The sequence below is a fragment of the Dendrobates tinctorius genome, unplaced genomic scaffold (assembly GCF_039654945.1).
Source record: "Dendrobates tinctorius isolate UK_male_01 unplaced genomic scaffold, ASM3965494v1 ptg000107l, whole genome shotgun sequence".
NCBI classification, from domain to species: domain Eukaryota; kingdom Metazoa; phylum Chordata; class Amphibia; order Anura; family Dendrobatidae; genus Dendrobates; species Dendrobates tinctorius.
Genome location: NW_027361775.1, coordinates 24,162,834 through 24,181,357, shown reverse-complemented (window position 1 = coordinate 24,181,357; position 18,524 = coordinate 24,162,834). Strand labels below are relative to the sequence as shown.

The 18,524-nt window shown below is 43.3% G+C and overlaps 1 protein-coding gene across 1 annotated transcript in view; it reads right to left on the bottom strand.

Moving 5' to 3' along the window:
* Positions 1–18,524, bottom strand: part of ABCC5 (ATP binding cassette subfamily C member 5) — a 169,083-nt gene that overhangs the window by 80,174 nt on the left and 70,385 nt on the right. Inside the window, exons 7-12 of the mRNA XM_073589272.1 lie at positions 16,047–16,220; positions 10,633–10,780; positions 9,113–9,261; positions 7,116–7,223; positions 5,809–6,159; positions 4,355–4,426 (exon numbers count right to left, since the gene is read on the bottom strand). Of these exons, the coding sequence (XP_073445373.1) occupies positions 4,355–4,426; positions 5,809–6,159; positions 7,116–7,223; positions 9,113–9,261; positions 10,633–10,780; positions 16,047–16,220 (1,002 nt within the window). The remainder of the gene's footprint in view (positions 1–4,354; positions 4,427–5,808; positions 6,160–7,115; positions 7,224–9,112; positions 9,262–10,632; positions 10,781–16,046; positions 16,221–18,524) is intronic.

Here is an 18,524-nt window from a genome sequence, read left to right as displayed (position 1 = left end):
CATTATGTCCTGAACCGACCTATCAGGACGAGGGTACGACACCCCCATGGTAGAGCTCACAGCTTTCACTAGCGTGTCTACTTCGTCTAGGGGAAAACAATGACACCCCCTCATTTCCTCGTCTGAGGATGAGGAGAAAGAGTCCAATGTATCTGAGTTTAACTTCTCCAGATGTAGATGGATCTGATTGGGAACCAACTAAGGTTGTCCCTTTTTACTTTTTCCCCCTGTTTTAGAGTTGTAAGAGTACTCTGAACCTCTGATCTAATTACAGTTCTAAGATCAGAGGCAAAATCTGGGGTTTCCTCGCAGAGGACTTCTTTAATACAAGATTCACAGAGCTTCTTATCCCATGATTCTGGTAAGGCTCTGTTACAAGTGGGGCATTCCCTGTTCTTCCTTTTCCCCTTATTCTTTACCTAACAAGGGAAAAGAAGTCTATTATAATGGTGAACATTCGCGAAGATCACTCACGAGATGGATGGGGTCGCAGGTACCGGTTCGAGAGGTGGAATCGGATCCTGTATAGGATGATCCAAGGATGGTGTCTTGCTCCTTGCAACTGATCTGCTGTGCTGCGTGGAGTAACTACCGTATTGGGTGTCTCGCCTGTCCCGATCCTTCTGCCGGTGGTGATGCTGCTGCTGCCTGGACTGCTGCTCCTGCTGCTGGTCGCTATCCTCCATTTTTGTACAGGACGATTCCAGCCAGGAGCATTTCTAATGCCCATTTTAAATTTCCCAGCGTGTGCCGTCACTTCCTCCCATCCTGCAGCGCATGCGCAGACACAGGGACCCGGAAGGCGTCATCTATTTCCGGGGCAGCGGCCATCTTGGTCCAGCTCTGTACAACGCTGTCCGCGCGTCTGCCCCTGGTCCCTGCACATACTGTGACAGGGGCCTCCCTGCCGTCGGACAGGTCGGCCCCGGATATTCATCTGTCAAGTAACGCAAACCTGTAGGTCACCTGTCAGGGACAGGAACCCAACTGGGGGAGGAGGAAAGGTACCGCGCATTTATCTGTAGGTTCCTGTCTCTGAAGGGCGGATCCCCTCTCTCCGTGGTGCTTTCATGGGGGGGATAGAGAAATATGATTTCTCAGCAACAACACATCTGATATGAGACACACAGGGAGGACAGTTTTCAGCAGTTTATACCCTGCAAGCCCATATTATTAGTTTAGATAGGTCAAATGTGGTGACAGATTCCCTTAAAGAAGCAATTGTACCATTTACCTTCTACATTTTACGCTATGTATTGGTGTGCTACAGTGGTATTGGTACCACTTATGCAGAACCAATGCAAATTCCTCACACAAATGTGGAAAGCTCTACCAAGAGTGTGCTATTTTGTTAAATATACATTTTTTTTTTTTTTTAAATCAGGAAAACTTATTGATGCAGCAGGCATTACAGACTTCAGAACAGTACAACAGTAACAAGCGCAGAATATACATTGTCAACAAATACATTGTTGTCATACATGACCACTGTTCATACAACTGAAGTCTCAACCCCATTAACTCCCGCCCGACAACAAACCCTCCACTCATTTCTTGGCGTACGTCACCTATATAAACCAAACTAAATTACACATTCTGACTCTACTTAGAGAAGATATTAAATAACCTATTACCGTATTTTTCAGACTGTAAGATGCCCTTTTTTCCCCCAAATTTGGGAAGAAAATGCGGTGAATCCTATAGTCCGAACGTACCGTATATACTCGAGTATAAGCCGACCCTCTAATTTTGCCACAAAAAAACTGGGAAAATTTATTGACTCGAGTATAAGCCTAGGGTGGAAAATGCAGCAGCTACTGGTAAATCTAAAAAATAAAAATAGATACCAATAAAAGTAAAATTAATTGAGACATCAGTAGGTTAAATGTTTTTGAATATCCATATTGAATCAGGAGCCCCACATAATGCTCCATACAGTTCATGATAGCCCCATAAGATGCTCCATAGAATATGCCCCATATGCTGCTCCATAAAGGTTATGGCCCCATAAGATGCTCCATAGAATAGGCCCCATATGCTGCCCCCATAAGATGCTCCATAGATTATGCCCCCATATGCTGCCCCCATAAGATGTTCCATAGATTATGCCCCCATATGCTGCCCCCTAAGATGCTCCATAGATTATGCCCCCTTATGATGCCCCCATAAGATGCTCCATAGATTATGCCCCCATATGCTGCCCCATAAGATGCTCCATAGATTATGCCCCCATATGCTGCCCCTATAAGATGCTCCATAGATTATGCCCCCATATGCCGCCCCTATAAGATGCTCCATAGATTATGCCCCCTTATGCTGCCCCTATAAGATGCTCCATAGGTTATGCCCCAATATGCTGCCCCCATAAGATGCTCCATAGATTATGCCCCAATATGCTGCCCCCATAAGATGCTCCATAGATTATGCCCCAATATGCTGCCCCTATAAGATGCTCCATAGATTATACCCCTATATGCTGCCCCCATAAATGCTCCATAGATTATGCCCCCATATGCTGCCCCCATAAGATGCTCCATAGATTATGCCCCAATATGCTGCCCCTATAAGATGCGCCATCGATTATGCCCCCATATGCTGCCCCTATAAGATGCTCCATAGATTATGCCCCAATATGCTGCCCCTATAAGATGCTCCATAGATTATGCCCCTATAAGATGCTCCATAGATTATGCTCCCATATGCTGCCCCCATAAGATGCTCCATAGATTATGCCCCCCATATGCTGCCCCTATAAGATGCTCCATAGATTATGCCCCAATATGCTGCCCCATAAGACGCTCCATAGATTATGCCCCTATAAGATGCTCCATAGATTATACCCCCATATGCTGCCCCCATAAGATGCTCCATAGATTATGCCCCCAATGTGCTGCCGCTGCTGCATTTAAAAATAAAAAAAATGACACTCGCCTCTCTTAGCTGGGGGTCAGGTGCCGGTGTCACTGCTGGCACCTGAGATATTCACCTGTCCCCCGGTCCATCGCTGCTTGCTGCTGTCTGGCACGTCATCTGTCAGTGACGTTCAGACTGCAGGGGGGGCTGCGCACACTAACCACGTCACCGCGCCCTCTGCTGTTTGAACGTCAATAACAGATGACGTGCCAGACAGCAGCAAGCAGCGATGGACCCCGGACAGGTGAGTATCGCTATACTTAACAGTCCTGGCATGGTCTCTGCAGCCCCCAGCTTCTCCGCGGTCTGCCTTCAGCGGTCACGTGGTACCGCTCATTACACTCATGAAAACGCGCATGTTTAATGAACTGTTCATACTTTGGTGGAATTATGTATGGCCACTTTGGACAACTTTATTGCTAATACCAACTCAAATTCATCAGATAAAAGGTCATTCCATCATAATGAAGTGAATCGCCACCTTACAGGGAATCTGTTACCATGTTTTTCCATCCTGAGAGCAACACAATGTAGGGGCAGAGACCCTGATTGAAGAGGTGTGTCACATACTTAGCAGTAGAATGTAATTATTATGTTATCATCATTAACTTCTATATTTCACTATGTATTAAGTTCACATGTCCCCTCTAATAGTTGCTTCAGGACTTGATAAGGACTTTAGAGAAGGAGGCAGAAGAATCCAAGCCAAGGAAAAGGAACGAAGTATAGTGAGTTTATTATATGTGTGGCCAGAGACTGCCTGGGTCCAAATTCAGACAGGAAAAAACTTCAAAAACACGCACTGTAAAAAAACACACTGTACACACCTGTGTTTTGGTATAAAGACTTCAGAGTCTAATACCACTGAGTTTCTGTGTACACCTTAGCCTGTAAAGTTGCTGTCTGCAATCTCCTAGACATCTCCCGTCTGCCAGTAGTTTCCATCATCACGTCTGCATGCGGTCTCCGAGACGTTTCCGGCCTGTCTGTGGTCTCCTGGATGTCTCTTGCCTGCCTATGGTTGCAATATGCCACCTGCCTGCCTACAGTCTTCCGGACGTCTCCTAACGATTTCCAGCATTCCGGCTACCTGCCGGCGGTTCTCTGGAGATCTCCTGTTTACCTACAGTTTCCAGTCCCTCAGCTATCTATGTCCTGCGTGCATCACCTATCTGTTGCACTAATGCCCATGACCTGTGTGCTAACCCGGATCTTAGGCTAAGAGGGATTCACTTCTCCTTGTGAGTCTAACACCAACTAAACATGTGCAGCTTTGCTCAATTCACTTTGTATTGAGCGAGGCCATGCACATATAATTGGAATGTATGCAAATGTGGTCACATTACATCCAGGAAGAGCAATGGTAATACATGTTCGTTTTAACCCACAATCTGTCTCTTGTACACCCACACACAGTTTCTGCAATTATACTGTACATTACCTGTCCAAGTATAGCAGAAATTAAGGATGTTTTTCCACTGCCCACACATCCACATATCCCTATCAGCTTGCCCTAGAAGGGAAAAGGAACAAAACTAATTATTAATTTAACCATTATTAAATTAGCAAAGTGTATTAAAAGTAAATTTGCAAATAGAATGTATAAAAAAAAGCCTTTTTTAGATAAAAGTGCGTAATTTACTCCAGGTATCATTTACAGTATTTTACGGATTATAAGACGTACCCCAAATTTTGAGGAGAAAATAGGTAAAAATATTTTTTAATAAAATGGTAGTGCTTCTTATAATCCATGCGTCTTATTGCTTACCCGGGGGTGGTGGCTGCGGTGGTGCAGGGTCGCTTCTGGAGGAGACAAGAGTGTAGTGTTGATGCAGGCTGGGATGAGGGGGTGTTCCGATGTGCACCACTGCGGGTGTTCGGTGGTGTGGGGTCTCTGCCGACATCGAACACCCCCTCATCCCAACATGCGGCCTGCAGCAACGCTCCACTCTTGCCTCCTCCACCAGCGACCCTGCTCCACCGCGGTCTGTAAGGTATATCCGCATTATAAGACGCACCCCCATTCTCCCCCCCAAATTTTGGGGAAAAAAAGTGCGTCTGCGAAATACGGTATATTGCTGTACTAGAGATTTATGCAGCCATGCCACTGGTTTCAGTAAAAATAACCCTGAAGGGTTCCCGTTAAATGATTCTGTCCAGAACCAAAAGTGATCCCAATCCACAGGACTGGGGGGTAAGTTACTAACAGCTGGACATCTGACTACAGGGTTACAATGAAGTGTACTGGAGCATTTGGAAGTACTTCACTACACAACAGTATGGTAAAGTACTATGCACAAACATAGACGTTAAAGGTGTGGTCCAATCATAACTTATTGATGACGTACCCTTATGGCGAATTCAGACGTGCGTGCAAATCAGACCGGCCGGGGGGGGGGGGGGGGGGGTCTCCTGACCCGAGCGGGACAACTTCATAGAACTATAAGAAGCTGTCACGTTCGGGTCTGGAGGGCTGCAACAAGTCTAAGCAATGCGGTCCGTTGTTGGTCTGATTTATATGGATATCTGACTGCACACCCTCAGGATAGCAGATTGGTGTGGGTCCGACACCCAATACCCTCATCGATCAGTTGTTAGAAGCTCCAGCGGTGGCTGAATATAATCCCAGCTTACAGAGCTGTAGCATGCAACTACAATCATTGTGTATTGGCAGCTGCTAGAAAACGAAATGATGCCTCCGGAGCTTAGAGTTAATGGGGTGGGGGTGCCACATATCAGCCTCCCACCTATCTAATATTAATTGGACAGGTAATCAATATCTTGTGACGGGACAACCCCTTTAACACCACTCACCATAAATAAGACATCCTACAAAACCAGATTCCTTTCAGTTTATTATTCGAGATATTTTAACAATGGGTTTATAGTTTTTACCTGTTCAATCTCCAGATCAATGTTGTATAAAGCCCGCTGGAGCCTCGTACTTGATAGCTGCATATCTTTGCCTTCTTCATCAGGGCTGGCTTGCTCATCATTATCAAAAAGTAGATGTCCTTTTTGCTCTGCTAGAACAGTCTGTGGTCCTTCTTTCTGCAAATTAGCCTTCTCTTTCTTTCCTTTTGTCCCCTTCTTGTCTTTTTTCAGTTTGGGGGTGGTCTTCGGAGAGCACTGGGTGCTGGCATGAGAGGAATCCCAAGCTAATGTAGCATTTTGCAGCTGAATGGTGATGTTTGGGCAGGATGGCTTTTGCTTTACCATGTGAACCTCTTCCATTAGAAATAAACTCTGATAGGAGGTTGTGAGAAAGGTGCAAAGATGAGACAGCAGGTCAGGTCTAGGTCACGCAGGAAGCAAAAACATCAGGCTATACAGTGGAAGGAAGCTGCTGCGGAGCAAAAGGTAGCTTATTAGAGACAACTAACTTCAGATTGATGGAGACTGGGAGCATTTCTGGAGAAAATTTCCCATTCTAAGTAAGCAAATTAACAATCTAATAACGCCAGTCCCCCATTTCTCTCAACATCATAATAGGAGAGTGCATATATAACAAAGCCATACAGCAATGATGCCTGCCATAAAACATGCAGTACATATAAAGCTATTAAAGTCCCTGATGAAGGAATTCCAACTTCACCCCAACATAACCTATTACGAAATCCACTATCCACCTTCTCGGCCTCCAGAATTCCTACCATATGCAGCTACACCTAGCGGACTTATCACTTACAGCCTTGTGAGTTTTGAGCTGGAGACCAATCTGACTCGATTTGCTAGAGCTGAAACAAATGACTTCTGTTAGTGGTTATGGTAAGAGCTGGCATGCTCTCTTGGGCCTACGTTACCTTCTCAGCAGCCCATAGGTCCCTCTGCCTGCTCCAGTGTAACTTTCACTGGCATGACATAACTATGTCTATAGACCTGAAGACTGGTTAAGCACAAAAAGTGAGAGGTTTGGAAAGAAACAGCTGTGCATCAGTCCGACTTGTATTCATTAAAGGTGGATGACTGCGAGATTAGGCAGCCAGCAAATATGCACAAATTAGTAACAAACAAATTCTGCCAAGACAAGAAATATTATCCCCAGTATAAAACCAAGCGGCCAATAACAATGGATGACTGAAACGTCCAAAAACTAGTAACAAACCCTAATTAGGCCCCAATTAGAATTTTTACTAAAAGGACACCATGTCATCCGGACAACGCAGGAACAAACTGCATCAGTCCTGTGGACCGCAGCTTACCTTAAACCTTTCCATGGATACCGAAGCCTCAGAGAGAGATTTCACAGAGAACGGCGTCACCTTTAGTGCAAAGGTCATGGAATTAAAGACTGTGACAACGGTAAAAGCCTAGGGAAAAAAATACAACGTGGTGGATTTATCAATTCGGTCTAATTTTCAGTCACCGCAAATTGAGACAGTCTTAAAATGCACAAGATTTCAGTGACAAATCCAGTGCATCTTTAGGCTGTCTAACCTATTACTTGGCTTAGTTTGTGACAGAAATTTGTGCAAAAATTTTGCACAATATTTGCAGTATTTTAACCATGCCCGTTTTCCTTTCCAATGACGCCATGACCCAAAAGGTGTAGATAGAGTCAGAAATTCATAACAATTGTAAGTAATGAAGGTTGGATTTTTATACATAAACTGTCAGAATTCTAGAGTACTTCGTATGATAAATCTCACACAATGTGTCCTAGCTTCACTATCGAGTAAGCTTTCTACTTCAATGAAGCTTTTCCGTTCATTGCTCGGGAGCCGTATGTGACTCAAAGATCCCTTCTTGAATGTTCAGGAATAAGCCACACGGGCTAGGTAGTCAAGACATTAGATACACTGTATGTTGGCAAATCGTACATCGTAATGAACCGGCACCTGCTAACAATCTAAGGTTTATAAGCAAACATATAATGGCATAGTCTTGTTACAGAAGCTGGCCAATAGATGTACTAGAAATGGGACAAGTTGGCTACTGGGCCATATGTTACTGCAAATAAGTAGTGTTCCTTGATTCTTTGTAAAATATTACACTGGTGAGAGTGTACATGAGACCTGTCATTGTCTTACTCGACAACAGGATAACAATTAAGAGAAAAAAAAATATTCAGGATTGAGAGTCCTCAGTAGTTGATACCTTTTAATGGCTAACTGAAAAGATGGTAACACATTGCAAGCTTTCGAGACTACTCAGGTCTCTTCATCAGGCTGGACTAATACAAAATCTGAAGTCACATATTTATGCACAATACAGCCTAGAAAAAATGCAATAGATAAGACAAGTGACGTGAAGCAGAACTATCAATATGGGAGAGGGAGAAACATAAATATAAACATTGGACCAGTTCATAGATAAGGAGTCTGGATGTTTTATGGTCCTCTGATTGGGGTCTAGTTCTGTGTTGCCCCGCAAGGTTTTAAAAGGAAATTAGAGAAAAAAAAAGGCAGACAAAAAGCATACAGAAGAAACTTTATTGACTTCTATCAAGATATCATGAAAACAAGAGCATGAGACAATGAATGGCTCTACAATAGGAAGCAATGAATTCCGCTACAACCATAGATAAGTACCAAACTTAACAAGGACATACAGTATGGTATGACATGTATAGTTTTCATCCTGAACACTAGAAGACACACAATAAGGCACTACTTCTGGTTTCGGGAACTTATCTTGCTTGCTTAGAAGAGAGACAGGTTCGGGAAGACTAGATAGTGACACCTTTCCTGTCACTTCCATGAAAAAAGGTTATAAGCCATCACGTACTGAGAGCACTTACAGATTTTTTGTACATAAATCCTTGACAGTGATGTGGCAACACCACTGATCTCCTCTCCAAAAATAATGTATAAAGTTATAGTTAATGGGAATCTATCCAGGTTTTTGCTATCCCATTTGAGCAGCATGACACAGCGATTGAGACCCTGATTCCAAAGATGTGTCACTTACAGGGCTGCTTGTTGTAGATTTGATAAAATCAAGTGTTTTATCCATTACATATCTACCAGTTCTCTGAATGCTGAGCTCTGTATAACTGATTGGCAGCTTTCGGTGTACACTGTGCATAGGCTTCTAGAAAGCGGACTTGTCAGTGATGGGGCGGGGTTATACAGAGCTCATGAATATGGAGGACTACTTGGCAACAGGTTTTCTAGTTCTCTAGTGGTTATCTCCTGCTTACTATACTGTGATTTTATAAAACCTAGAGTAAGCAATCAGCTCTATGTCATAATGTTACCTGGGCAGCAGTGAGGTCGTATCCAAGCATCATGTGCACAGAAAAGGTGACCACGCTGGCAATGACCACAACGATAGGAGCAACTCCCACAGTGATGCTCTGGAAATATCCAGCTTTTTCAAGGATCTTGCGTTCATTTTCTCGTATTTCTAAAAGAAACGAGAGGCAAATATATGTTTAATGCTTGTTTTTGTAACATTAACAAAGTCCGCTTTTTTCCATAGATGTGAAGAAAACAAAAAAAGTTCTGTTCCTCTCCTGCGCAGAATAGAGGAGAAACCCTTTAAAGGGAATCTGTCACCCCTTTTTTGAGATATCATATAATGATATCATTCAATTGTGTGTCACTAAGGATTCTCTTAGTACTTTTGCTTCCCCCTGACCCCGCACCTTTCATGCATAAATACCTTTTTTATATCGGTTCAGATGTATGTAAACTGCCACGGTGCGGTCCGATGGGCGGGGCTTATTCACCTGCTCCCACCCCTCCCTGTCTTGCTCTACACAAGAAGAAATGCTTAGAGCAAGACAGGGAGGGGGGGAGCAGTTGAATAAGCCCCGCCCAGCAGCAATTTACATACATCTGAACCGATTTTATGCATGAAAGGTGCGGGGTCAGGGGGAAGCAAAAGTACTAAGAGAATCCTTATGTGACACCCAATTGATTGATATCATTATATGATATCTCAAAAAAGGGGTGACAGATTCCCTTTAAAGTATAAAGTAGACAGCCACTGCGCAGCTCATCTGTAAGATCTGGTGAACTTCTTGCATTCACTGCTTTGTATCAGAGAACATTGTAGGAGTCTGTACAACAAAGAGCATAGTACATACAAAAAGGAGAGCCATGGCCTGCAGGGTCAAGGCATAAGAACACCACGTCGCAAATAATTGGTACCGATCAATTTCCTTCCTTTCCCTTTAATCCGGTCTCAGGATGGTTTTAATAGTTAGGGCCCCGTCACACATAGCGACTCACCAACGATCCCGACAATGATATCAACATGTCAGGATCGCTGGTGAGCTTTGTACTTAGTTACCAGCGCGTTGATGCAGGGAGCTGGTAACTAAGGTACACATAGGGTTTCTAAGGGACGTGCGTCACTTAGAAACCCGATGTGTACCTTAGTTACCAGCTCCTTGCATCAGCGCGCTGGTAACTAAGGTACACATCGGGTTTCTAAGTGACGCATGTCCCTTAGAAACCCGATGTGTACCTTAGTTACCAGCTGATCGCTGGTCTCCCGCCTGTCACACGCAGCGATGCCTGCTGGCCAGCGGGAGACCAGTGATCAAAGAAATGTCCAGGGCTTTCCAACAGCGATCAGCGATACCCGGCTAAGGGGGCCGGTCGCTGATAGGTGTCACACACAGCGATCTCGCTGGTGAGATCGCTGTTGCGTCACAAAACTTGTGACTCAGCAGCGATCTCACTAGTGAGATCGCTATGTGTGATGGAGCACTTACACATTGCACAAAATCAGCATGAAAAAGGTTCATGTGGAAGCAAGAGAACTTACTCTGCACGTTTTGAGAGAAAGCTTTCACCCAAGCATACATCTTAATGAATTTGATGTAATTTAGGACTTCATTCATCTTCTGAACACGCTCATCAGTGACTGAAACACATTTCCTTCTGAAGTACGCAGTGAGCCTAGATACAAACATCTGCACACAAAAAAAGTAGTAATTTTTACTAATGCATCATTGGGATGAAAATGCTGCCCCAAATATTTACCCTCATTATTATGGATGTGCTTAGGACTACAATGATACAATACAATGTGTGTCTTAATATATGTCCTCTCTTGCTGTTTTTGATGCCTATTTCCTACCGTTGGACTCGTGCCTGGTTACACAGGCCTTGTTTTTATTTAGTAAGGGTTGTTTTCTACATTTTTCACTGTTCTGGACTCAATAACATGTCTTCCTCATTTTTCTAATTATAAGAGGGGACCTAGGATGATGCAGGTAGTAGGAAACCAGAATGGCTTGGCAACACTGTGAACATTGGACCAGGGTTCTAGAAAACGTTATGATCAACTCTAGTCAAGATTACAGGGCACATCACCACTGCAGCCGATTACAGAGTTCAGAGACTTGTTCCACCTACATTGATGGAGCCGCTTAGTACAATGATTGAATATAGAGATGATGTGCACTGTAGACATCAGCAAAGACCTTAACCCCTTCATGACCCAGCCTATTTTGACCTTAATGACCAGGCCATTTTTTGCAATTCTGACCAGTGTCCCTTTATGAGGTAATAACTCAGGAATGCTTCAACGGATCCTAGCGATTCTGAGGGTTTTTTCGTGACATATTCATGTTAGTGGTAAATTTAGGTCGATAATTTTTGCATTTTTGTTTAAAAAAAAACAAAACGGAAATTTGGCGAAAATTTTGAGATTTTCAAATTTTGAATTTTTATTCTGTTAAACCAGAGAGTTATGTGACACAAAATAGTTAATAAATAACATTTCCCACATGTCTACTTTACATCAGCACAATTTTGGAAACAAAATTTTTTTTTTTTTTTTTGTTAGAAAGTTATAAGGGTTAAAAGTTGACCAGTGATTTCTCATTTTTAAAACAAAATTTACAAAACTATTTCTTTTAGGGACCACCTCACATTTGTAGTCACTTTGAGGGGTCTATATGGCAGAAAATACCCAAAAGTGACACCATTCTAAAAGCTGCACCCCTCAAGCTGCTCAAAACTACATTCAAGAAGATTAACCCTTCAGGTGCGTCACAGGAACTAAAGCAACATGGAAGGAAAAAAATGGACATTTTAATTTTTCCAATAAATATTTTCTTTTAGCATCAATTTTTTCATTTTCACATGGCCAACAGGATAAAATGGATCCTAAAATTTGTTGGGCAATTTCTCCTGAGTACACGGATACCTCATATGTGGTCATAAACCACTGTTTGGGCGCACGGCAGGGCTCAGAAGAGAAGGAGCGCCATTTGACTTTTTGAATGGAAAACATGCTGGAATATTTAGTGGTTGCCATGTCACGTTTGGAGAGCCCCTGTGTGCCTAAACATTGGAGCTCCTCAACAAGTGACCCCATTTTGGAAACTAGAGCCTCCAAAGAACTTATCTAGATGCATAGTGAGCACTTTCAACCCCCAGGTGCTTCACAAATTGATCCGTAAAAAAAAAAAAAAAAAATTTCTTTTAGCCTCAGTTTTTTCATTTTCACATGGGCAACAGGATAAAATGGATCCTAAAATTTGTTGGGCAATTACTCCTGAGTACACCGATACATCATATGTAGTCATAAACCACTGTTTGGGCGCATGGCAGAGCTCAGAAGGGAAGGAGCGCCATTTGACTTTTTGAATGGAAAATTAGCTCCAATCGTTAGCGGACACCATGTCGCGTTTGGAGAGCCCCTGTGTGCCTAAACAGTGAAAACCCCCCACAAGTGACACCATTTTGTTAACTAGACTCCTTAAGGAACTTATCTAGATGTGTGGTGAGCACTTTGAACCAAGTGCTTCACATAAGTTTATAATGCAGAGCAGTGAAAATAAAAAAAAAATCATTTTTTTCCCCCTCAAAAATGATTTTTTTTTTAGCCCGCTATTTTTTATTTTCACAAGGCTAACAGGAGAAATTGGACCACAAAAGTTGTTGTGCAATTTGTCCCAAGTACACCGATACCCCATATGTGTGGGGGAACCACTGTTTGGGCGCATGGGAGAGCTCGGAAGGGAAGGAGCGCCATTTTGGAGTGCAGACTTTGATGGAATGTTCTGCGGGCGTCATGTTGCGTTTGCAGAGCCCCTGATGTGCCTAAACAGTAGAAACCCCCCACAAGTGACCCCATTTTGGAAACTAGACCCCCCAAGGAGCTTATCTAGATGTCTAATGAGCACTGTGAACCCCCAAGTGCTTCACAGAAGTTTATAAACGCAGAGCCGTGAAAATAAAAAATCATTTTTTTCCTTCAAAAATGATTTTTTTTAGCCCGCTATTTTTTTTTTTCACAAGGGTAACAGGATAAATTGGACCCCAAAAGTTGTCCAGTTTGTCCAGAGTACGCTGGTACCCCATATGTGGGGGGACCACTGTTTGGGCGCACGGTAGAGCTCAGAAGGGAAGGAGCGCCATTTGACTTTTCGAAAGGAAATTAGCTTCAATCGTTCGGACACACCATGTCGTGTTGGGAGAGCCCCTGTGTGCCTAAACTTTGGAGCTCCCCAACAAATGACCCCATTTTGGAAACTAGACCCCCTAAGGAACTTATCTAGATGTGTGGTGAGCATCTTAAACCCTCAAGTGCTTCACAGAAGTTTATAACGCAGAGCCGTGAAAATTAAAAAGCATTTTTTTCCCTCAAAAAATGATTTTTAGCCCTCAATTTTTTATTTTCACAAGGGTAACAGGATTAATTGGACCCCAAAAGTTGTTGTTCAGTTTGTCCTGAGTACGCTGGTACCCCATATGTGGGTGGGACCACTGTTTGGGCACACATCGAGGCTCGGAAGGGAAGTAGTGACGTTTTGAAATGCCGACTTGATGGAATGGTCTGCAAGCGTCATGTACATTTGCAGAGCCCCTGATGTGCCTAAACAGTAGAAATCCCCCACAAGTGACCCCATTTTGGAAACTAGACCCCCCCAAGGAACTTATCTAGATGTGGGGTGAGCACTTTGAACCCCCAAGTGCTTCACAGACGTTTGTAACGCAGAGCCGTAAAAATAAAAAATCATTTTCTTTCCACAAAAATATTTTTTTAGCCCCCAATTTTTTATTTTCAAAAGGGTAACAGGAGAAATTAGACCCCCAAAGTTGTTGTGCAATTTTTCCTGAGTACGCTGATACCCCATATGTGGGGATACACCACTGTTTGGGCACACGTCAGGGCTCGGAATGGAGGGAGCACTGTTTGACATTTTGAACGCAAAATTGGCTCGAATCAATGGTGGAGCCATGTTGCGTTTGAAGACACCCTGATGTGCCTAAATAGTGGAAACCCCTCAATTCTAACAACCCAACACACCCCTAACCATAACCACAACCCTATCCCCAACACATCCCTAACCCTAATCCCAACTCTAACCCTAACCACAAGCTTAACCCTAATCCCAACCCTAACGGAAAAATAAAAATATTTTTTTTTATTTTATTATTTGTCCCTACCTATGGGGGTGATAAAGGAGGGGTTTATTTACTTTTTTTTTATTTTGATTACTGTGATAGTTTATCACAGTGATCAAAATGTACCTGCAATGAATGAGTGAATCTGCAGCCGCCAGAGCCGACGGGCGCACTGCGCATGCTCCCGCCATTCTGCAAGATGCGGATGATGACGGTGCCGGCGGATCGATGCCAACAGTCGGTGTGTGTGTTGGGGGGGGGGGGGGGGGGTCGGATAGAGGTCTCCAGCCATGGCCGATGCTATTGCAGCATCGTCCATTGCTGACTTGTAATAGTTCACCAAATTTCATTGGTGAAATATTACAATCGCTCTGATTGGCTGTTTCACTTTTAACAGCCAATTAGAAGCACAAAGCCCCCTGTACCTGCGGGACAGGTGACCTTTCATTGACCCCAGTCACCCAACCCACAGGGGGGCGATCAATTCATGATGCCACATCAGTGCCAATCTGACCTGTGACGCCTACTTTCATGACACCTACGTGGCGTCAAAGGCCGAAAAGGGGTTAATAGCAGTGGAGAGGAAATGCTGGACCAATGTGTATAATTTTTAAACGTGTGCACGTCTTTAAAGTAAAAGTGTATTCACGAACAAACACTTTAAGGCAGGCAAAAATTACAGTGGCACAAATGAAATGATTATTTTATTCCAATTTAAGATTGCACACAATTTCCCTCTGCATACTGTGCTGTCTTTCAACCTTACCTTATAAACACTAACTACGTATACATTGATACAAATCAGAAAATAAAATTCTGGTAAAAAATTGTGCTGTGTTTTCCATTTATCAAGGCCTATAACTGGGTTTTCCTATATATTTTAATCATACAAGAAGCTGTGAGAATGAGTTTTCACACTTTCCCATGAGTCATACTGTATAAACAATATGTAGCTTCTGAACAATATATGGCACTGTTTTATACTGTTAACTTACGGTCCCAAGAAGTCAGCATTAAACTTTGCAACATAACACAAATGCTGTAATATCAAGATCAGCGCATAGGCAAGACCGCAAGAAACAAGCCTGAACTTACCATTTAAGTGCAGTACATTATTACTATTGGCCGTTTGTGACGCAGAACAAGTCAGAGAGGCTTACTGACCACAGCTTTGCCATCCATTAAAAGAGGTGACAAATGTCGCTGGTAGGTATCTGTCACAGCTCTGTTAAATGTCGGTAGTCTTTCGCAGGGTGCGAATAGAAGTATAAAATAAAAAAAATTAAAAAAAAGGTGACGTAAAAAGGGCTAAATGGATAATGCTCAAAAACCAGAAAGTCTAGTGGCGGGTTCACAACACCCGACCTGCGGTGTTAAATGACCGACAATCAGCTGTTTAAGAGACTGACTACATTTCATATATGCACTGACCCATCAGTAAGACATTATTCTGTGCCAATGTTCTTGGCAGCAAGTCCTGTTTACACAGAATGATGTGTTGCAGAAAACAATGATTTTTAAGTTTGTTTAAAAACCAAATTTCCCCAACAAACAAGCAGTTTACGCTATGGTTTGCCTAGCGAACAAGTGTTTTACTCATTCATCAGGTGATTGGCAGCCTATTTACACTTTCCGATTATTGGCAAATGAGCATTCCTAGGAAAGCACATTCACAATAACTGGCAAATGTGAAAATCCAGCTTAAATTATCTGTAATCCAGACAGTGAAACTATTTGTGGTCCTTTCTAGAAAAGCCGTGGCATCTCAAACGGAGAAAAAGCCAATCACTATTTAAAAATCTGAATGAAGTAACTCACCATAGCTGGATAAAACAGAATAAACACTGCAGAGCCAAGAAAGCCAGTGGGACCCAATATATAGACGTTGTACACCATGCCAAGGACTGCAACTATGGGACCTCCTGCCAGCAGACTGCCAACAGCTGCAGCTTCAAACACTCGCTGACCATCACTGGAGCAAACATTTATAAGCTGGAAAATAGAATAAAATTGTTACTAAAACCCAAATTTAATGATTACTTAAGATTATGCAATGACAACATGTTATAAACAAGATAAAAAGTGCCTCCTTTTCAATATTGTTTGTAGATTTGTAAGCTTGCGAGCAGGGACCTCACTCCTAATGTCATTGTTTGAATTGTCTTAACTTGTATTGAATTTATTGTCTGTACATGTCCCCGCTTAATTGTAAAGTGCTGCGGAATATGTTGGCGCTATATAAATAAAAATTATTATTATTATTATTAATATTAATTACAAGCATTAGAGATAGTTTATCAATTCCAGAATTTTATTCAACTGTAATATGGCCTATTCCTAAAGACCTTCTCATCTACATCTCATATGTTTGCAGATTTTATTTAAGAGTGTTCTTCTCTATATACAGTGGGGGAAAAAAAAGTATTTAGTCAACCACCAATTGTGCAAGTTCTCCCACTTAAAAAGGTGAGAGAGGCCTGTAATTGACATCATAGGTAGACCACAACTATGAGAGTCAAAATGAAAAAACAAATCCAGAAAATCACCTTGTCTGATTTGGCAAGATTTATGTTGCAAATTATGGTGGAAAATAAGTATTTGGTCACCTAAAAACATGCAAGATTTCTTGCTCTCACAGACCTGTAACTTCTTCTTTAAGACGCTCCTCTGTCCTCCACTCATTACCTATAGTAATGGCATCTGTTTGAACTTGTTATCAGTATAAAAGACACCAGTGCACAACCTCAGTCACACTCCTAATTCCACTATGGTGAAGACCAAATAGCTGTCGAAGAACGACAGAAACTAAATTGTAGCCCTGCACCAGGCTGGGAAGACTGAATCTGCAATAGGCAAGCAGCTTGGTGTGATAAAATCAACTGTGGGAGCAATAATAAGAAAATGGAAGACATATAAAACTTCCGTATGCAGCTCCCACTCCCCCAAGGCGAGCTCCTGACAACTAAGGAAATCTGCCGTCCAGTTTTCCACACCTGGAATGTGCACCACTAAGATTACCAAGTGGTTCTTCTCTGCCCAACGGAGAATGTGAGTTACTTCAGAAATGGCGACCCAGCAGCGGGTACCCCCTGATGATTGATGTATGCTACGGCTGTGGCGCTATCGAATGAATATGGATGGGATGACCCACTAGAAGATGATGGAACTGCTGCAGGGCCAGCAATATCGCACGGATCTCAAGAACACTGATAGGGAGCCTCGATTCCCGGATTGACCAGCGCGGCCTTAAGCAGTGTGGTGACGAAAGACTGCTCCCCAGCCCAAAAGACTGGCATCGGTAGTCACCACTAGCCATTGAACCGGGATAAAAGACTTCCCCTTATTGAGGGAAGAGCTCAATGTCCACCATCTGAGAGCCTGCCTGACCCTCAGGGATAAATGGCACCTGCGGTCGAGGGAGAACAGGTTCCTGTCCCAAGCCGCCAGAAGAGCATGTTGCAGGGGACGAAGGCGCAGCTGCAAAAAAGGGACGGCTTACATTGCAGCCACCATTTTCTTACGTACCCTCATAGCAAACCGGATGGAATGAGGGGCTGAATGACGAAGAGCACGGGCTCATTGTTGAGGGGCTAAGACTTTGTCTAGAGGGAGAATTTCCAACCCTCGGGAGGTGTCCAGGGTCATCCCTAAAAAGGATATCTGCTAGGGTGGGACGGGGGAGGATTTGCTGAAGTTTATCAGCCAGCCTAGGCGAGAGAGAGTATTGCAAGTGATGCAGACAGACTACACGCAGTCGTGAAAAGACGAACCCTTGACCAAAAGGTCGTCTAGATAGGGCAGAACGATCACGCAAAGAGAGCGCAAGATGGACATGATGGCCGCCATGACCTTTGTGAACACTCTGGGAGCCGTAGCGAGGCAGAAGGGCGGGGCCATGAACTGAAAATGCTGGTCGTGCATGGCGAAGCGCAGGAATCTCTGGCGGGGAAAAAAAACCGGGATATGCAGGTAAGCATCTTGGATGTCGATGGATACCAAGAATTCCCCTTCTTCCATTATGAAGTGATAATTGAACGCAGAGATTCCATGCGGAAACGACGGACCTTGACAAACCTGTTCAGAAGTTTGAGGTCTAGTATGGATGTCACCCTTCCGTCCTTTTTTGGGACAACAAAAAGGTTCGAGTAGAAACATTGAAACCTTTTGTTTTCTGGGATGGGGACAATGACGCCGTCGTGACAATGCGTCTCTGGAAAAAGCCTTTGCCCTTGCCTCTGATGTTGGAGGACGAGAGCAAGAAATGTGTTGGGGGGCGCGTAGTAAAATCGATCTTGT